This window comes from Chiloscyllium punctatum, chromosome 30 (genome assembly GCF_047496795.1).
Source record: "Chiloscyllium punctatum isolate Juve2018m chromosome 30, sChiPun1.3, whole genome shotgun sequence".
Classification (NCBI taxonomy): domain Eukaryota; kingdom Metazoa; phylum Chordata; class Chondrichthyes; order Orectolobiformes; family Hemiscylliidae; genus Chiloscyllium; species Chiloscyllium punctatum.
The window spans coordinates 34,283,324-34,305,884 of NC_092768.1; the positions used below are offsets into that span (position 1 = coordinate 34,283,324).

The 22,561-nt window shown below is 42.1% G+C and overlaps 1 protein-coding gene across 1 annotated transcript in view; it reads right to left on the minus strand.

The window, feature by feature from the left end:
- Nucleotides 1-3,314, minus strand: part of LOC140455406 (uncharacterized) — a 51,688-nt gene extending 48,374 nt beyond the window's left edge. The window contains exon 1 of the mRNA XM_072550230.1: nucleotides 2,897-3,314. Coding sequence (XP_072406331.1) covers nucleotides 2,897-3,180 — 284 coding nt within the window. The 5' untranslated portion in view covers nucleotides 3,181-3,314. The remainder of the gene's footprint in view (nucleotides 1-2,896) is intronic.
- Nucleotides 3,315-22,561: the final 19,247 nt, after the last annotated feature.

The window sequence follows — 22,561 nt, forward strand, 5'->3', positions numbered from 1 at the left end:
ACATCGAAATCCCATGTTCCTAACCATTGCGAGTTCATTTGCCTTCCTGTTAGGCCTCTTGCATTGCCCTTTCCCAACTGTACAGGTATTGCCCACTTTTCAAAAGTTCACTTTACGCCATTTCGTTTTTTTACAAAAGACTTATGTTAGTTCCTATTTTCGCCAATTGAAAGAAATCAAAGGAAATTTTAGCTTTTACAAGAAAAAGGTGAAAATTTTCCCATATAAATTTATGTTTCTTCGCTTTACGCCATTTCAGCTTACGAAAGGTTTCATAGGAAGGCTCTACTGTTGGATAGTGGGGGAAAACCTGTACCAGTCTCAGATTGATCTCTTTTCTCACTATTTACTTTGGTCCTACCCCTCCATCTTACTAGTTGAAATCCTCCAAAGCAGCTCTGCCAGTATATTAGTCCCCTTCCAATTTAGGTGCATTCTGTCCTTCTTGTTCAGGTCACTTCTACCCCAGAAGAGATTTCAATTATCCAAAAATGTGAACCCTTCTCTCCTGCACCAGCTCCTCATGCATGCATTCATCTGCTCTATCCTCCTATTCCTACCCTCACTAGCTTGAAGCACCGCAAGTAATCCAGATATTACTACCTCAATGACCTCCTTTTTAAATTCATGCCAAACCTTTTGTATTCTCCCTTCAGAATTGTATCCTGTTCCCTTCCTATGTTGTTAATTCCAATGTGTACATTGACTTCCTGTTGGTCCTTCTCCCCTTTGAGAACATTCTGCATCCTCTGAGACATCCTTGATCCTGGCACCAGGGAGACAACACACCATTCTGATTTTCTGTTGCCAGCTGCAGAAACATCTGTCTGTGCCTCTGCATAGAGAGTCTCTGATCACCACATTCACCAGTTTCCTTATGCCCCCACCCCCAAGATTATCCCAGTTCCAAGCCTCCACATCTACAAATGGACCCCACCAGCAGATATATTTTTCCCTACCAGGATTCCGGAGAGACCATTCCCTCTGCGACTCCCTCGTCAGAACCACACCCTCCACCAACCCACCCTCCTCTGCCAGCACCTTCACCTGCCACTACAGGAAGTGCAAAACTGTAAAAAGTGCAAAGTGTGTACCCACACCTCCCCCTTCACCTCCATCCAAGGCCCCAAAGGACTCTTCCACATCCGACAAAAATTTACTTGTACCTCCACCAATGTCATCAACTGTGTCCATTGCACCCGATGTGGTCTCCTCTACATCGGGAGACAGGACACCTACTCGTAGATTGCTTCAGAGAACATCTCCAGGACACCCACACCAACCAAACCCACCGCTCCATGGCCAAACACTTCAACTCCCCCACCCACTCCACCGAGGACGTGCGGGTACTGGGCCTCGTCCACCGCCAAACCCTTACCACCTGACACCTAGAGGAAGAATGCCTCATCTTCCGCTTTGGGACCCTCCAACTCCACGGCAATGTGGATTTCATCAGTTTCCTCATTTCCCTTTCCCCCACCTTATCCCAGTTCCAACCTTTCAGCTCAGCACCACCCTCATGACCTGTCCTGTCCATCTTCCTTCTCACCTATCCACTCCACCCTCCCTTCTAACCTATCACCATTACCGCCACCTCCATCCACCTACTGCACTCTCAGCTACCTTCCCCACAGCTCCACTCCCTCCCATTTATCTCACAACTCCCGAGGCTCCCAGGCTATTCCTAATGGAGGACTTTTGCCTGAAACGTCAATTTTACTGCTCCTCAGATGCTGCCTGACCTGTTGTGCTCTTGACTGTAATCTCCAGCATCTGCAGTCCTCACTTTCACCTGGGATGTAGTAGTGCATGTTTGAATGGTTATTATCAATGTAATGTATATGTGTTGTAGTGTACTAACAGTATAAGATTAAAGGGTCTTAAAATTAAGCCACCTTTGGATATTCATGGTGCATTTTTTTTGGGTGGGGGAGGGAGAGGTGACGATACTGCTCTTTTAAGACAGTTATGGATACTGCTCCTTGACAACCACCTGATGAAGGAGCAGCGCTCGGAAGGCTAGTGCTTCCAAGTGAACCGGTTGGAGTATAACCTGGAGTTGTGTGATTTTTAACTTTGTATACGCAGTCCAACACCGGCATCTCCAAATTATCTTTTTCCAAGAGGGGTGGTAAAGGCAGAGATTCTGATTTGTCTGGGTCAGGGACTTTGATGCCTTAGGCAATATCTGTTACCGATAGTCAATCAGGATTAAAAAAAAACTTGCCACTCCCCTTTCATTGTACAAGTGTTTTGCAAAAAAAACTTGAGATCCCCTCAACCCCAACACATTCGCTACCAGCTGTACTGCACTGCACTAACTCAGCAATGCTCCCTTTCCATTGCGCTTCCCAGACGTGCCGAGGTCCACCCTCCAGGAGCAGGCGGTCAGCAGATGCAGAGCAACACCATCTTATCCCAGTTCCAACCTTCCAGCTCAGCACCGCCCTCATGACCTGTCCTGTCCATCTTCCTTCTCACCTGTCCACACACACACACACCTCCCTCCCACACACAAACCATGCAGACTTGGAGCCCCCTCCCCACCCACGTCCCTTCACAACTAAAAAAAAACTTCCGGGGCCGCAATCCCATCCTCCACCCCCTCGTCCTCTCGGACAGCAGCAGGTCTGGGAAGTAGTTCACCGGCACCTTCCCCAAGGGCAGTCACGGATAGGGTGGTCACGAACCCGGGTCAAGGCTGATCTTGAAGGAAAAAAAAGGGAACATGAGGCCAGTGCCGTAAGAAAACGAACGATGTCAAACTCCGAAGGCTAGTGCTTCCAATTAGCTCTGTTGGATTATAACCTGCTGTTGTGTGATTTAAAAAAAAACTTTGTACACCCCAATCCGACACCGACATCTCCAAATAATGTGAACTTCAGTGCACACTAACCCGACATCCTGGGTAGGTCTCTCTGTGTCGCCTGCCGTCCACACCGTTGAGGTGGGCTGTCCCCGCCGGACCAGTCTCTCCGCAGTAACGGCAGCTCCATCCGGGTCCTCCTGGGAACCGCCAGCCGCCCCAGTGCAGAAAGCGCTGGAACTTTCCAGAGAGAGAGAGCGCGCGCGCGCGGGCGCGAGGAGGTGAGCCCCCAGTCCCCTCGAGCCCGAGGCGGAGCCGGCAGCGGGCGGGCGGGGGAAGAGAGCAACCTCCTCCGACCCCGCCACCGTCAGCATCGAGCCAGCGGGCTGAGAGACGGCCCGGAGGCGGGGACGTGCAGGCCTTCAGGGAGAATACTGAAGCTGGGAGGGATATTCGCTGAGAGAGAGAATTTAAACCCCTTCCAGTCAAATAGACCCAGGAACATAAACCACAGAGACCGAGCCTCGGCCTCAACTGTCAACCTAATAATACAGAATATAGATCACACAGACTGATCCTCACAGACAGCTGTTACCCCAATAATACTGAGAATATAAACCCCACAGACTGATCCTCACAGACAGCTGTTACCCCAATAATACAGAGAATATAAACCCCACAGACTGATCCTCACAGACAGCTGTTACCCCAATAATACAGAATATAAACTCCACAGACTAATCCTCACAGACAGCTGTTACCCCAATAATACAGAATATAGATCCCACAGACTGATCCTCACAGACAGCTGTTACCCCAATAATACAGAATATAAACCCCACAGACTAATCCTCACAGACAGCTGTTACCCCAATAATACAGAATATAAACCCCACAGACTAATCCTCACAGACAGCTATTACCCCAATAATACAGAATATAGATCCCACAGACTGATCCTCACAGACAGCTGTTACCCCAATAATACTGAGAATATAAATCCCCACAGACTGATCCTCACAGACAGCTGTTACCCCAATAATACAGAATATAAACTCCACAGACTGATCCTCACAGACAGCTGTTACCCCAATAATACTGAGAATATAAACTCCACAGACTGATCCTCACAGACAGCTGTTACCCCAATAATACTGAGAATATAAACCCCAGACTGATCCTCACAGACAGCTGTTACCCCAATAATACAGAATATAGATCCCACAGACTGATCCTCACAGACAGCTGTTACCCCAATAATACTGAGAATATAAATCCCCACAGACTGATCCTCACAGACAGCTGTTACCCCAATAATACAGAATATAAACTCCACAGACTGATCCTCACAGACAGCTGTTACCCCAATAATACTGAGAATATAAACTCCACAGACTGATCCTCACAGACAGCTGTTACCCCAATAATACTGAGAATATAGATCCCACAGACTGATCCTCACAGACAGCTGTCACCCCAATAATAGAGAATATAAATCCCCACGATTGATCCTCACAGACAGCTGTTACCCCAATAATACTGAGAATATAGATCCCACAGACTGATCCTCACAGACAGCTGTCACCCCAATAATACTGAGAATATAAACCCCACAGACTGATCCTCACAGACAGCTGTTACCCCAATAATAGAGAATATAAATCCCCACGATTGATCCTCACAGCAAGCTGTTAACCCAATAATATTGAGAATATAAATCCCAGCGACTGATCCTCACAGACACATGTTACCCCAATAATACTGAGAATATAAACCCCACAGACTGATCCTCACAGACAGCTGTTACCCCAATAATACTGAGAATATAGATCCCACAGACTGATCCTCACAGACAGCTGTCACCCCAATAATACTGAGAATATAAATCCCCACAGACTGATCCTCACAGACAGCTGTTACTTCAATAATACTGAGAATATGAACTCCACAGACTGATCCTCACAGACAGCTGTCACCCCAATAATACTGAGAATATAAATCCCAGGGAATGATCTTCACAGACTGCTGTTACCCCAAAAATACTAAGAATATAAATCCCATAGACTGATCCACATTACAGAGGAGGAAGTGCTGGATGTTTTGAAAAGGTTAAATGTGGATTAATCCCCAGGACCTGATCAGGTGTACCCGAGAACTCTGTGGGAAGCTAGAGAAGTGATTGCTGAGCCTCTTGCTGAGATATTTGTATCATCGATAGTCACAGGTGAGGTGCTGAAAGACTGGAGGTTGGCAAACGTGGTGTCACAGTTTAAGAAGGGCGATAAAAACAAGCCAGGGAACTATAGACCGGTGAGCCTGACTTCAGTGGTGGGCAAGATGTTGGAGGGAATCCTGAGGGACAGGATGTACATGTATTTGGAAAGGCAAGGACTGATTAGGAATAGTCAACATGGCTTTGTGCGTGGGAAATCATGTCTCACAAACTTGACTGAGTTTTTTTGAAGAAGTAACAAAGAATATTGATGAGGACAGAGCTTTAGATGTGATCTATATGGACTTCAGTAAGGTGTTTGACAAGATTCCCCATGGGAGACTGATTAGCAAGATTAGTTCTCATGCAATACAGGGATAACTAGCCATTTGGGTGCAGAACTGGCTCAAAGGTAGAAGACAGAGGGTGGTGTTGGAGGGTTGTTTTTCCGACTGGAGGCCTGTGACCAGTGGAGTGTCACAAGGATGGGTGTTGGGTCCTCTACTTTTTGTCATTTACATAAATGATTTGGATGTGAGCATAAGAGGTACAGTTAGTAAGTTTGCAGATGACGCCAAATTTGGAGGTGTAATGGACAGCGAGAGGGTTACCTCAGATTACAACAGGATCTGGACCAGATGGGCCAATGGGCTGAGAAGTGGCAGATAGAGTATAATTCAGCTAAATGCGTGGTGCTGCATTTTGGGAAAGCTAATCTTAACAGGCCATATACACTTAATGGTAAGGTCCTAGGGAGTGTTGCTGAACAAAGAGACCTTGGAGTGCAGGTTCATATAGCCTTGAAAGTGGAGTCGCAGGTAGCTAGAATAGTGAAGAAGGCGTTTGGTATGCTTTCCTTTATTGGTCAGAGTATTGAGTACAGGAGTTGGGAGGTCATGTTGCAGCTGTACAGGACATTGGTTAGGCCACTGCTGGAATATTGCGTGCAAGTCTGGTCTCCTTCCTATCAGAAAGATGTGAAACTTGAAAGAGTTCAGAAAAGATTTACAAGGATATTGCCAGGGTTGGAGGATCTGAGCTACAGGGAGAGGCTGAACAGGCTGGAGCTATTTTCCCTGGAGTTCGGAGGCTGAGGGGTGACCTTGTAGAGGTTTACAGAATTATGAGGGGCATGGATAGGATAAATGGGCAAAGTCTTTTCCCTGGGGTAGGGGAGTCCAGAACTAGAGGGCATAGGTTTAGGGTGAGAGGGGAAAGATATAAAAGAGACCTCAGGGGCAACCTTTTCATGCAGAGGGTGGTACGTGTATGGAATGAGCTGCCAGAGGAAGTATTGGAGGCTGGTACAATTGCAACATTCAAAAGGCATTTGGATGGGTATATGAATAGGAAGAATTTGGAGAGATATGGGCTGGGTGCTGGCAGGTGGGACTAGATTGGGTTGGGATATCTGGTCAGCATGGACAGGTTGGACTGAAGGCTCTGTTTCCATGCTGTACATCTCTATGACTCTATGATCCTGACAGCCAGATAGCTGTTAAAACAATAATACTGAGAATATAAATCCCAGGGAATGATTGTCACAGACAGCTGTCACTCCAATAATACTGAGAATATAAATCCCACAGACTGATCCTCACAGACATACGTTATCCCAATAAAACTGGAAATATGAATTCCAGAGTCTAATCCTCACAGACAGCTGTTACACTAATAATGCTGAGGTTATAAATCCCCTAGATAGAGCCTCACTGACAGCTGTTACCCTAATAACATTGTGTGGTCAAGAAGCTGTTGCAGTTAATTCAAATAAATAACCAGTTTGTTACTCTTCAAGATTGCATGTTTTAGCTTTAATTGTGATAGAAATAATATTTTAAGGATATCCCTCAAATGTCAGTTATGTCACCTTAATGAGTGAGATTGACTCATACACATTTACAGCACAGAAAGTGGCCATTTGGTCCAATTTGTCTACACCAGTCAACAAAGAATTGACTACATTAATTCCATTTTCCATCCCTGGAGGCTACTGCAAGTGAAGATTTAAACACTGCTTCCATTTTTGCGTTTTTAATGCACTGATCCTTTTAGGCAGAGTTTTTGAGGCTCCTACTGCTCTTTGAGTAACTCTTTGCAACTCTCTTCCTAGTCTTCTCCCTCTTACTTTAAAACTATACTCCCAGTTGACCCCTTTGCTATTGAAAACTTTCCAATTTACCCTCTCTATGCTTCTCATAATCTTATGTCAGATCCCCTTTTAATCTTTGTTGCCCTTCAGTCTAAGTCCTACCATTTGTTTTTGCTCAGCTCATTGAAATGATTCAATTTGTTGTTGGATACTTCAGTAAAACTTATTACCAAACAAAAACAGGCAATACCCATCTTCAAGAAGACAAAATCTTAATGTCCAGGAATTAAGTTGCCTCAGTGAACCTCAAGCTGAGCTTCAGTGAATACATATTATTCACTGTCAATGACACTTATCACTTTCTGTTAATTCAGATAAGACCAATCTGGTTGTAACTAGCTGTTTAGGAATAGTCAGGAAATAGCACAGAAAATATTTGGGCAGTTTTCCACATTCCTGTGTAGATACCAGCGTTATTAATCTTTGACTATGAGCATGACACGTTCTGGAGCACAAATCTTCAGTGTTGCTGCCTGATTGTTGTCAGGGTTGGTAGCTTTTGCTGTTGTATCCTCTGACTTCAACTGTTTCTCGATATCACATGAAGTGAATTCGACCGCTTTAAAAATTCATTCTGTGATGGTGGGCACCTGCTGAAGAGACTGAGTTAAATTATGCAGTTAGCACTTGTGGCTGAAATTGATTGATGATTCTCCATCCTTGTCTCTGCTTGGTGGAGTGGGGGTAGTGTCTGGAGCCACATTTCTATACCAAATGTGTGTTACATTTAAAATAGTCTCCTTCAAATGTTTGTGAATGTTGAACAATTGGAACTTTGGAATCTGATATTGATCTATTATTTTGGGTTCTGAAAGATATGAGCATACAGAAGATCACTAATTTTCTTGTTAAATGGCATAGCAGATTGGAGGCTGAATTATTCCTTCCTGTCTGGAAAGTTTCTGAAGAAAGAAGCAACTTGCGTCTCAGCTGTTTTGCTTAGCAGCTGGATATGAAAGGGGAAGTATTTCTCTGACAGAATACTAGGGAAAGTTTAGCTATCAATCTGTTTTTAGATATATTCTGCTGGAGCCTGATGATTCAGAACCTTTTTATTCTGGTTGAGTCAATGCTGTTTTGGGACCAATCAGTATGAAGAAGTCTGAGTGAACAGGAACAGGGTTTAATAACAGTTCAGGACACAGTTCACAAACTAAGACAAAAAAAATTATTTGTCACCAATTTCTCTTCCTAAACGTTCAACTGAAGTAATGGTGATTGGACTGTTAGTGCTGTGGCTTCTGTTTGAGAGCTCTCTGTAGGTGAATAATGGGGTGTGGGGTTGCAGGGGAGAGTGGAGCAACACAAGATGGCATACTGGGACATTAGTCCTCAGTCAATAGGTAATGTGGTGAGAAGGGCCGTTGCCAGACTGAATACTGGGGCATTAACCCTTTGACATGCTACTGTTAGAATGTCAAGAGGTACAAATTATCTGACTTGATATTTTAACTTTTAATGAATCCATGATTTTAAATTATTTAGATTCTTACAAGAATTATTCGTAAGGCGAGAGCCTAAACTGCAGTTGGTAAATTGAAAAGATTTATTGAACAATTAAAGGCAGAAGCAGTTAATATGATAGACACACTTCTAAGTTACAGAAAGAAAGGGAAATAACTTGACAACTAAACAGACATTGATGACTTTAGGCTGAAGTGAAGTGTGAAATAAGTCAACAAAATGTCTTTTTGAAAACTTAATTATATACCATTAACTCATTTTATTATCTCCAATTAGCCTAACTGTTGAACACTAATTGACTAACTTAACTGTTCATTTGACTAGTTTATGACATATAACAGTTTCCCATTTTTATGAACACTTTCTTCTATAATTATACATCAGAACATTTCCATATCTCACCATTGTAGATAATTTTAATAAAGTTTTTTTTTATCAGCTCAATTTAATGAGATTAAGGCCAGTTACAAAGGTTTTCACTCAGCATTACCTATTTCTTTTCTTGGGAATCACCATTTTTCAGATTAAAGCTCGCAATGTACATTTAAAATGTATTATTACACACTACAGAGTGGTATAAGTTATATGTACAGTCTTTTGTAATACCTATTGATTAATTGATTATTCTTCAATTGTCTCACTGTCGAGGCTCACCAATCAAATGGCTGGATTCAAACTTCTCAGCGGAACTGATTATCTTGTTATTGTAGTCTAATGTTCTTGTCCACTAGGCGATGGACCAACTGGATTTGATGATGACTACCAAGATTATAGAATGCCTGAAAAAAAAGCATTTTAGTCAATATTACATTCCCAACATTGTGATGAGCAATTCTGGTTCTTATGTCATGAGTGAAGAAATCAGCCGCTCTCTGAAGGTTTGGGAAATTCACAACACACATCAACCTCACACTACCCTCAATCAAATTGAAAAGCTAAGGAATGAAAATCAAAGAAATCAAGCAATCCTATACAATCCTCAAATAACAATACATATCTACTGAAAGCATGAAATGTGCTAGTCTAATGTCACCGCATACAACTGCTCTTCCAATGGCAAAAAAAAACATGCTGAAGACAGAAATAGTAACAGATGTGAAGGTCAAAATCATGATAAAATGGCAGAAAGCCAAGTATCATTTTAACAAGACTGTCAACTCATTTCCAGAGCAGAGCTTTGGCAAGCCAATCAGGGTAAAAGCTTTCAACATTCTCAACAAGAGTCAGCTTAGATGTCAACTTGGGACCTGTAGAGAGCAATTATTACCTTCAGTTAGCCAAAGCATTATTTCTGATTTTTCTTCACAGATGCTGAAAGACCTGCTGAGCTTTCCCAATAAATTCTGTTTAAATTTCTGATTTCTACTATTTGTAATTTTTTATAACATTGATTGTATCCTGTTGAAGTTAATAAGCAGATACACCATTGCGACCAACTCACATACAACTGGAGCATCCTAACCTTCACTAAATATTGCTAAAGAAAATGTGAACACATCATTCACACAGTCCACAGAGAAACCATCAGCCCTGGAGGCCAACATAACTGGCAAAATGGAAATGGAACAAAAATCGGGTCCTGCAGAAACAATAACTGACTTGGGAATGACATTCCCTGGAGAAGCAGCATCATCCAGAGGAAGAGCCAACAACAGTGTACACACACACATTTAAGAAAAATGTCTGCTGACACACCCAAAATACACTTATTACTTGTGTGAAAAATGCATATGTGCAATATCCACCAGTATGGTCATTGCTGTGATTCCATCCCATTCAGTCATATTTATTGTGCTATTTGGGTATTGCTATGTTCTTCACTGGGGGTATTCCTGATGAAGGGCTTTTGCCCGAAATGTTGATTTTACTGCTCCTCGGATGCTGCCTGAACTGCTGTGCTTTTCCAGCACCACTCTAATCTAGAGTCTGGTTTCCAGCATCTGCAGTCATTGTTTTTACCTATGTTCTTCACTGGCAGGGCGTTTCGCAAAATGTACCAGTGCAGAAGTTTTCCACATATGCAATGTGAACATTTTGGTATCAGGTGACACATCCACAATTGAAAGACCAGCACAATTTAAAGACTGTGTGCGCAATTCATGTACAGAAACTGACAAAAATAACAAGCTTCTATGACTAATCCAATTCAGTTTCTAGTCAATGGTTAATGCCCAGACTATTGACAGTGAAGGATGGTAATGCTATTGAATATCAAGATGAGATAGTTAACTGCTCTGTTGTGTGAGGTTTTAAGGTGGTCACTGGCACTACACAATTTGCAGGTAACCAGGTCTTGCTGCATTTGGACACAGACTGCTTGAGTATCTGAGGACTTGCAAATAGTGTTAAAGATTGTGTAATATTCAGAACACATCACCACTTCTAACCTAATGGTGGATGGAAAGTTATTGATGAAGCAGCTGGAGATGGTTGGGCTGGAAGATGACAAACCTTTACAATGATGTCCTGGGACTGAAAAGACTGGCCTCCAAAACCCACAATCATCTTCCACTCTGCTAAATATGACTTGAAATATGGTGAGATTTCCCCCGATTCCCATTGACCCCAGTCTTGCTTTGGCCTCTTAATATCAGATGCTGCTTTGACCTCAAAGGCTTCTATATCATCTGATATGTGGAATTCAGCTCTTTTGAACATGTTTGGACTAAGGTTGTGATAAGATAAGAGCTGAGTGGTCCTATGAAACTCAAACTGAATGCCATTGGCCAAGTTACTGCTGAGCTTGAAAACTCAGTCAACAGCCCCTTTTATCACCTTGAGGATGACTGAAAGTAGACTGCTGTGATGGGAATTGTTTGTGGAGTTTGTCCTGTGTTTTGTGTGCAGGATATATCTGGGTAATCTTCCACATTGCTGGGTAGATATCAGTGTTATGTACTAGAAGAGCTTGGAAAGAATGTGGCTATTTTGGAGCACAAGTCGTGAGTATTATTACTGGAATGTTCAAGATCCATAGCCATTTCTTGATGGCACAAGGATGGAACCAAATTGATTTCAGATTGGCATCTGAGATACTGAGGGCCATAGTTGGATGCCACTCACAGCTGCCACAGGATGTGGTGGAGGCTGGTACAATTGCAACATTTAAGAGGCATTTGAATGGGTATATGAATAGGAAGGGTTTGGAGGGGTTTGGGCTGAGTGCTGGCAGGTGGGACTAGATTGGGTTGGGATATCTGGTTGGCATGGACTGGTTGGACCAAAGGGTCTGTTTCCATGCTGTGCATCTCTATGACTCTATAACTCTTCTGGCTGAAAATGGGTATAAATTATTCAGCATTATTGTACTAGACATCCCTGTCATTGAACATGGAAACATTTGTGGAGCCTTATATTTCTGTTAGTTGTTTAATTGTCCAACAACATTCATGCTTGGATGATGGAGATTTGTGGAGCTTTGACTGATCCATTTTTTTGGGATTGCTTGATTCTTTCAATCATGAATAATTCTTTCAATTATTTCCACTGTATGAAATAGAATTAGTCCTGTGTTGTTGCTAGACTAGTTTGGCACTTCATTTTTAGATCTGTGTGATGATACTCCTGGCATGTCCTCTGGTATTCTTCATTATACCAGTGTTAGTAACCTAAATGATGTTACCAGTGGACAAGTCAAATCTCAGAATAGAATGGATCTTTTGTGTTTTATATGCTGTTTGTTTATGTGAATTTGAATTTAAAAAATAAAGGTACAAGACATGTCAACAATTATAATACAACAGAGAATTATGGACGCCAACATAGGAAGCCCCAAATCTCATTTTAAGCAAAAACAGTACATCAAACCACTTTTCATTTTTAGAAAAAAAGGGACTGCAGTGACCTAGTTAAATTAATGCAGTTTGTTTGTGCGGTGATTGTCACTCAGACATATTTAAAATATACATATATATTTTCTTTAGCAAGAGAACAGGAGTTTATTAGACAATAAAAATTAAAACAAAATCAATCCATCTAAACAAAGAAGACAGTTGGGAAGATATCAAAACATACAGCAAAACAAAGTTTCTACCTGTTTCCTAACACCATCCATTGCAGAGAGTCAGGTCCACAGAAGATTACACTCCTATCTCAAATCCTGTCAGTTTTGTTGTTGTGGACTGTGGGGACCATTCATTGAGTCCTTTCCAAACTATTGTCATGAACGTCTTACAAATGTGAAAGTTTAAACTATCTAAATTCTAACAACTTAGAGATTTCTAACCAGCCTCTCTTGGCTTGGAAGTTTCAGAAACCAAACCCTTCTGCTGAGATGGCTTATTCCCTGATCTGCCCTGAGGGCTTCCATGAGCAAGATGATCCTAGCTTTTAAACTCAACCTTGGTATCTTCTGAATCAAACTGAAAAACAGAGGGAGCAACCTTGCATGTTTACTTCACCTGTCATAAACCCAACAGTATAAACCTCTTAGTTGTGACATCATAGGGGTCTATAATCACCTAACATATGATAGTGCTCAATTTAATCACTGTTTCAGAAAGAGTCTGTCTTTGCATTTTTGCAATAGAAACACCGCACAGAGATTACCAATACCTGTGGACCTCTATTTTGAAATCCATGCTCCAAAACAAATTATATATGTTTTATCAAATCATGGTTGATCGCTAGATTGAAAGTAAAAGTAAAGTATGATGTGATAACTCATGAGGTTACAGATGGTACAGAATGTAGTTTTCAATATAATTCTGCAGCTGCTGATGACACACTGTGCCTCATAAGTGCCCAGCTTTGTTTTCCCAGATCTGTTTGAAATCTAACCCATTCAGCAAAGAGGTTGTGCCACACAACAGTGGTGGGGATCCTCAATGTGAAAATGGGACTTCGCCTCCACTTGGATTATGTAACCGTAATTCGTACCAATACTGTCACGGACAGATAAACTTGCTACAGGTAGATCAGTGAGGACAACTTGAAGTACTTCCCTCTTCAGTTGTGTCAACATGGAGGAGTATTTATTCATGAGCTGAGTGGATGGGGGACTGTATGTGCTAATCAGCAGGAGGGTTCATTATCCATGTTTGACCTGATGCCGTGAGACTTCATAGTGTCCTGATGACTCTTCAGTCTTTAATACTGAACGAAGTACAAACCTGACGTATACAATCTGTTTTTATAACGTAGCCCTAGTATCAGGGTGGTGAATCTGCACAGCACCCTCACCAAAGGCAATTTCCCTTTCCTCAGGTGCAGTTCCCCAAACTGAACACATTTACTCAGCTGAGGTCTAACCAGTAACTGGACATAACTTTCAATCTCATGTATTCCAGACCTCAAGATAAAAGTCAATATTCTATCAGCCTTTGGTTGGTTTTTGGCATTATCTCCATTTATCTGCTTTTACTAAAGAACCTTTACCTCCATGTTGGTGAGAAATCTAATTGAGCTTTGAATATTGTTATATCCATGGAAAATGAAGGATATTACAAGGTGTTAAAAAAGGTGTTCCTTTTTTAAAACAAAAGGCTTTGAATTTTAAAATGAATGCCACAGAGCACAAGCTTACAGAGTTTGTGGAAGCTTTACGCAGCAGATTGTAGAGGGACTTGGGGGAGACAGCTTCTTTCCCATTATTTTGGGCATACTGATAAAAAAATTAAAAAGGAAAACAGATCCCAGTCTCTGGACCTGACTCAGTAACAAAACAGACACCTCTGAACTTGTTATGCTAAGAGGTTTGATAAAATTATCCATCAGCTAAGACACGTTCAATGGATTTGACCAGGGAGGTGATAAAAAGAAAAGATGATTTTAAAATAAAAGCAAATATTACTGAAGGTGGCAGGACAGGTTCAGAAAGCGGTGAAAGAAAGGCAGGCAGGATCCTGGGCTTTAGCAGACTGGTATGCAGTGTAAAGAGGTCTCCTTGAGTGCTGTGTTGAAATTCTGTTGGCATTTAGTGATACGTATTTAGGGCGTCATGTCCTGGTGTTTCACTCTCTTTCATATACTCACTGTCTTCAGTATTTCCACACTGCTACAAATCTGATTGACAGCGATAACTCTAAATGGCAGCTTGAGTTTCTGTTTGATGGGGATGACTGGCTCAGAATTACAATTTTAAAAAAAAATACTTGTAGGATGTGGGTGTCATTGGCTGGGCCAATTAGTGCTGACAGGTGAACCAGAATTGGGACATTAACTCTGCTGAGTTTCTCCAGCAATTTTAGTTGTTGTTTCATATGTCCAGCTTTGGCAAATATTTCACTTATTTCCTATCCCTTGCTGCCGTTGCTGTAGTGAGACCCACAATGTGTTCCTAATTGACAGGATATCTGATTGACAGCTTGCATTTCTAGTGGACATGGATGACTGGCTGTGATTGGCAGTTTGTGTTTCTGATGGACAGGAATTCACACATTGCAGATGGTGAGTGGTGGTGACTTGAGGGACAATGATGAGTGGGATTTATCAATTTGGATGGAATAGATAAGATTTTATCAACTTCAGTAAAGATCACATACTGTGGGTGACCTCATTCCTTTGGTCAGAAAGCATCAAAAACAGATGGGACCAACATGTGGTGACTAAGCATTGGTGAAGTACGACTTGGAGGAGGGGTATATTGAATGGCTGAGGAAATACCTGAAGTATAAACAGAGAGAGAACTGAGAGTTGGTGAGTGAGGGTAGAGCAAGAATTGATGAATGAGGGGGATCTTAGGGAAGAATCCGAGGGTTGGAGAGTACAGGTGGAGGTTGGACAGTCGGGGGTGAGTGAGTTGTCAAAGGGACTCTGTATCAAGATTCCCTTCTGTGTTGATGTTCCTACTCTGACCTCTCTTTCTTTCTCCCTGAGTCTTTGGCTACACTGGGATTGCTGTCCATCACAAAGCTCACCCTGTTTAAACCAACATAATTCAACATCCCTTATAAAAGACACAAACACTTTCCACTCACTTCCTTTGAGTCCAGTAATCCTCAAACCAACATGGAATTAGAGATTTTGATCATGACAAGAGATCCCAATTTGTTATAGACCAGACAATACCCCCTCAAAATATATTAAGGAGATAGACTAGACCTAATTTTGTCTTATTTTAAAGGTAAATACAAGGTATCGTGTCGTGGATACAATTCGATTAGTTAAACTACTTTAAGTGAAGCACAATTTATTCAAACAGTTAAAATACAACAAAAGAAAGAGTTAAATTATTCTAATTTTGTATTGGAAAGCTTCACAGAATAATAGATTACTTTATGACTAAACAGGAACTGTTCCAAAAAAGTAACATTCCGTCAACACACCCTTGGCAAAAGGGAAATATAGGAAACAGATTGTCCTACATGCAACTGTAGCAGCCCAGGAGGAAAAACAAATCGAGATAACCCTGAGAGAGTGTGTAGCAGGGAGAAACGTGCTGCAGCAACCAACCCTGCTGAGACCCCAGAACATCTGCTACTAAAAATCTAAGAAACTTAAAAATCCTGGTTCTGCAAGAGCTTGACCACATCCATTCAGGCTGCTTCTATTGTTCCAACTTAGAAATAAGCCAAGATCTCACAAGTTGTGTACTTTATTGGTTTTCCTGACAGACAGCTCATCACCTCTGTCTTAAAACCTCTCTTTAAAAAAAACAAACAGGACAAAACCACCTCAGGCGGCACGGTGGCACAGTGGTTAGCACTGCTGCCTCACAGCGCCAGACACCCGGGTTCAATTCCCGCCTCAGGCGACTGACTATGTGGAGTTTGCACATTCTCCCCGTGTCTGCATGGGTTTCCTCCGGGTGCTCCGGTTTCCTCCCACACTCCAAAGATGTGCAAGTTAGGTGAATTGGCCATGCTAAATTGCCTGTAGTGTTAGGTAAGGGGTAGATGTAGGGGTATGGGTGGTTTGCGCTTCGGCAGGGTGGTGTGGACTTGTTGGGCTGAAGGGGTTTCCACGTTGTAAGTAATCTAATCTAATCTAATCTAAAGTCATAGTATTGTCACAGTGGGAAGGCAGCAAGATGTAATGGCAGTTTCTCACAATGTGTGTATAAAGAGGAACAATTTGCTTTTCACCTGAATTCCATATCCTTCAGAAGCAGAGGTTGAGGTTCTAATTTTCAGGTAGATCTAGTGATTACCCTGAATAGTCTACTATTTTCATGGCTGGTGATAACAGAAGATCAGAGTATATAATTAATAGTCTCTGAAAATCCAAATGAATTTCAATTTACATGATACTGGTCATCAACAGGATAATGGGATGGTCAGTAGTAAACTATTAATGGTCATGGACGAGTTTCCATCTACATGGTCAAATCCATTAAATATACCTTTTCTGGTCAATAGTTTTAGCACCTTTGTTGGCAGAATAGGTCTGGAGATGTCTGTTTTGTGACTGACTCAGGCTCAGAGACTGTTTTCTAAGCTCTCCTTATTTGAACGGTTTTTCAGTATCTCTACACAATGACAGATGAGGAACTGTCTCTGTCAAATCCACTGTGAAGAGTTTCCCCAATCTTGGTCACCTTAAGTCATGTGATCTGTAGCAACCATTTTAACATGCAACAAGTCATCTCTTTAAACAACAGGGATGTACCATTTTTCACACTTTGAAATATGCTTCATGTTCTCATGGACATGAAAACATTTAAAGCTGAGTGAGGCAGATTTTTGATCTGCATGGGAATCAATAGTTCTGGAGTACAGGTAGACGAATGGAGACAAGACTAAATCTCTCAAACACACTAACTGAATGGGGGAACCAGGCTTGATGGGCTGAAGGATGTAGTTCTGCTTTAATTTTTTACATTCTTACAATGCAAAGAAGGAGTTGCAGAGTGTAATGGAAACCTTTAAAGGATGGTGGACAATGCAATAAATTGATGTAAAGGTCTTTATCTTGAGAACTGGAATACATAGTCCTGAAAGTTATGTCCAGTTTATACAAACTGCTCCTTAGGAAAGGGAAATTGGCCTTGGTGAGGCTACAATGGACACTCACCAGCCTGATACTGGGCTACATTATGAAAACAGGTTGTATAACCTAGATTTGTAATAACTTCAGTACTGAAGACTGAAGAGTCATCAGGAAACCAGGAAGTCTCACAGCATCAGGTCAAATATGGGCAAGGAACTCTTTTGCTGATGACAAAACTACCACACAACTCTTCCCCAAACCATCAGTTGATGAAGCAATACCCCTCAATGTTGAGTACTACTTTGAAGATGTACTTAGGATGACAAGAGCACAGAATGTAGCCTGGGTAGGAAATTTAAAGACCATCACCAAGAATAGCTTAGTAACACCATCACTGGCTAAATCATAAAGGACATTGTTGCTGGTCTGGGTCTCTGGGAGGTGGTGAGGGAACCAAAGAAAGGGAAAAAAACTATTTTACATTGTCCTCGCTGATCTACCTGTCGCACATTCTGTGACAGAATTGGTAAAAGTTATTACATGATTTTTAATGGTGGCACAGTGGCTCAGTGGTTAGCACTGCTGGCTCACAGTGCCAGGGTTTGATTCCGATTGTGTGGAGTTTGCACATTCTCCCCGTGTCTGTGTGGGTTTCCTCTGGGTGCTCCAATTTCCTCCCACAATCCAAAGGTGTACAGGTCATGTGAATTGGCCAGGCTAAATTGCCCATAGTGTTAGGTGCATTAGTCAGAGGGAAATGGGTCTGGAGGCTTACTCTTCGAAGGGTTGGTGTGGATGTGTTGGGCTGAAGGACCTGTTTCTATACTGTAGGGAATCCATTCACAGAATGAGGGTGTTGCTGGCTAGGCCAGCATTTAATGCCCATTCCTAATTGTTAGTTAAATTGTATGTTGGCCATTCCTCCAGGTAAGAGTCAACCACATTGCTGTGCGTCAGGAGTTGCATGCAGGTCACACCAGGTAAGTATGATAGTTTCCTTCCCTAAAGGACATTAGTGAACCAAGTGGGTTTTCCCAACAATTGACAACGGAATGATTCATGGTCCTCATTAGATTTTTAATTCTAGATTTAAAAAAAATATAATTCAAATTCCACCATTTGCCATGGCAGGATTCGAATTCAGGTGCCCAGAACATTCACATGTTTGGATTAACAGTCGAGCGATAATACCACTAAGCTGTCACCTCCCTTTCTTGAAGTCTTATCTTCCCATTGAGAATACCCACCACTGTTGTGTGGCACTCCCACTTTATTGAAAAGGTTAGATTTCAAACAGGTGGAGAAAAACGAAATAGCCACCACTGAGACTCTCTGCCATCAGCGGTAGAATAGTGTTCCAGAGAGAGCCTTGGGTCCACTGTTGTTTGTCATTTTTATAGATATATATGATTTGGATGAGAATAAAGGAAGTATGGTTAGTAAGTTTGCGGATGTTACCAAAGTTGGTGTTATAATGGACAGCGAAGGTTATCTAAGAATACAATGGTATCCAAATCAGTTGGGCCAATGAGTGGCAGATGGAGTTTAAAATCAAAACAATGTGAGGTTTTGCTTTTTGATGAGACAAACAAGGGCAGGATTTACCCACGGTTAATGATAATGCCCTGCGGAATGCTGTTATACAGAGAGAGCAAGGGGTTTAGGTATATAGTTCCTTGAAAATGGCCTCACAGGTAGACAAAGTGGTGAAAAGGGAGTTTAGCTGCATACTTCATTGGTCAAAGCATTGAGTGTCGGAGTTGAGTCCTCATGTTATGGCTGCACAGGACAATGATGAGGCTTCTTTTGGATTACTGTGCACAGTTCTGGTTGCCTTGCTCGAGGAAGGCAATTATTTAATTGAAGAAGGTGTAGAAAAGATTTATAAGATTGTTACGAGGACTGGAGGGTTTGAGTTATGAGGAGCGGCAGGATAGAGTCAGACATGTGCAGCAATATGCTGGAATGTTTTTGGTTGGAACCTAGGAGGCTGAGGAGTAACCTTATAAAGGTTTATAAAATCATGAAGGACATAGATAAAGTGAATAGCAAAAGGTCTTTTCCCTCAGGTAGGGGAGTTTAAAACTTGAGGACATAATTTTGCAGTGAGAAGGGAAAAATTTAAAAGGGACCTAAGGGGCACTATTTCACACAGAGGGTAGTTCGCACATGGAATGAACTGTCAGAGGAAATAGTAAAAGCAGGTACAATTACAACATTTAAGACACATTTGGCAGGTACACTGATTAGAGGAATGTGGTTTATAGAGATATGGGCTAAACATAAGCAAATGGGATTAGTTTAGTTTGGGAAACATGGTTGGCATTTGAGTTGGACCGAACTGTCTGTTTCCATACTGAGTACACTAATCATCTCCTATATTTAAATACCCTTTTTTTAAAAAAAACATGATTTTATGTAATAAAGATCTGTTCTGATAAATAAAATCTGCAGTCTCAAGTAAATAGGTAACAATTACAACATTTAAAATGCATCTGGATGGGTATATGAATAGGAAGGGTTTAGAGGGATATGGACCATGTGATGGCAAATGGGACCAGATTAGGTTAGGATATCTAGTTAGCATGGACAAGTTGGACCGAAGTGTTTGTTTCCGTGCTGTACATCTCATGACTCTTATGCAAGAACTGTGGAGCATAAATTGGGAACAGAAATGCTCACGGAAATGCATGACAGAAATGTGGAGGTTGTTTTGGGAGCACTTGCTGGATAGGTTTGTCCCGCTGAGACAAAGGATGGATGGTAGAGAGAAGGAACCTTGAATACAAAATGTGGAACATCTAGTCAACAGGAAGAAGGAAACTTACTTAAGGTTGAGGTAACAAGGATCAGACAGAGCTCTACAGGGTTACAAGGTAGCCAGGAAGGACCTGAAGAATGGACTTAGAGCTAGAAGGGAGCATGAAAACACCTTGGCACCTCCGCCCTTGAACCCCGCCCCTCCAATCGCCATGAGGACAGAACCCCACTGGTCCTCACCTTCCACCCCACCAACCTCCGGATACATCGTATCATCCTCCATCATTTCCGCCACCTCCAGACAGACCCCACCACCAGTGATATATTTCCCTCTTCACCCCTATCAGCATTCAGGAGAGACCACTCCCTCCGCGACTCCCTCGTCACTTCCTGAAGAAGGGCTTATGCCCGAAACGTAGATTCTCCTGCTCCTTGGATGCTGCCTGGCCTGCTGTGTTTTTCCAGCACCACATTTTTCAACGCGGATGAGAGATACTCAAGGTTACTATGGGAAACAATTACTGTACCTTAGGCGATGATCGTTGCATCCTCACTGTTCATTGGAGTAGTACCAGATGATTGGAGGATGGGAAAGTAAATAGGCATAACCCTGGGAATTACAACCCAGTCAGTCTTATGCTGATGGTAGGCAAACTATTGGAGAATATTGAGAGGCAGGATTTATAACGATTTGGAAAAGCATAGTTTGATTAGAGATAGTCAGCATAGCTTTGTTAGGGGAAGGTCATGTCTCACAAGCCTTACTGAATTCTTTGAGGATGTGACAAAACACAATGATGAAAGTAGAGCAATAGATGGATTTTAGCAAGACTCTTGATAAGTTTCCTCATGGTAGGCTCATTCAGAAAGCAAGGCATGGGATACAGGGAAATCTGGCTGTTTGGATACAGAATTGGCGGGCCCATGGAAGACAGAAGGTTGTAGTAGATGCAAAATATTCAGCCTGGAGCTCAGTGACCAGTGATGTTCCACAGGGATCTGTTCTAGGACCTCTGCTCCTTGCGACTTTTTGTAAATGACTGAGATGAGGAAGTTAGGGGTGGCACGGTAGCTCAGTGGTTAGCACTGCTGCCTCACAATGCCAGCGATCCGGGTTCAATTCCAGCCTCGGACGACTGTCTGTCTGTGTGGAGTTTACACGTTCTCCCTGTGTCTGCGTGGGTTTCCTCTGGGTGCTCCGGTTTCCTCCCACAATCCAAAGATGTGTAGGTCAGGTGAATTGGCCATACTAAATTACCCATAGTGTTAGGTGAATTAGTCAGGGGTAAATGTGGTGAATGGGTCTGGGTGAATTACTCTTTGGAGGGTTGGTGTGGACTTGTTGGGCTGAGGGGTCTGCTTCTGTACTGTAGGGAATCTAATCTAATCTAAGCAGAAGGTTGGTTTAGTAAGTTTGCCAATAACTGGAAGGTTGATGGAGTTGTGGTAAGTGTGGAGGGCTGCTGTTGGTTGCAACAGGATGCAGAGCTGGGCTGAGAACTGGCAGATGGAGTTCAACTTGAAAAGTGTGATGTGATTCATTTTGAAGGTGGAATTTGAATGCAGGTTAGAGTTCAAGGCAGGATTCTTGGCAGTGTGGAGAAACAGAAATCTTGGGGTCCACATCCATAGATCCCTCAAAGTTGCCATCCAATTTGCTAGCGAAAATAGGTGAACTGTCTTCTGGAAAACATCTGTCTGCATTGTCGGGACTCTATCGTTCTATGAAACATAATTTCTGAAACATTTCCTGTGTTAGTCGCAAACTGTTTTCAATTTGCCATGTTCAGTTATGAAAGCAACCAGACTGTGGAAATGGTTGCATGGGACTTTGAGGTATTACTCTCAGCAATCTTGGCACTATCGGAATGAATTCCCAGTACAAGATGACATATTGTTCAAAGGAAATGGAAGCATTACCCCCAAGGAGTTGAGGAGAAATTCTGAAGCACATCAATGCAAGCCATTATGATATAACTCTATAACTGAGCAGAATTGAAAGTCCAAAGGGAAAGGTGAGAGAGTGAAGACAGATAAGAAAAGTGAGTTGGTTATGAAATTGAAAAGACAGGAAATAAGACCTAGTATTAGAAGTGTAAGAGAAAGATAGAAAGGAGACATATAAGTTGAAAATGTACAATTGAAGCAGGGATCTGTTATACTGATGCAGGCCCTGGTGAGAAGAATTCAACTTAAATGTGACTTTGATGACAAGATTTGCTCCTCTCACCTGACCGCTGGAGTTCAGCTCTTTTTGTCTATGTCACTGGCAGAGTACTCAGAGGATGCTCTGATCTTC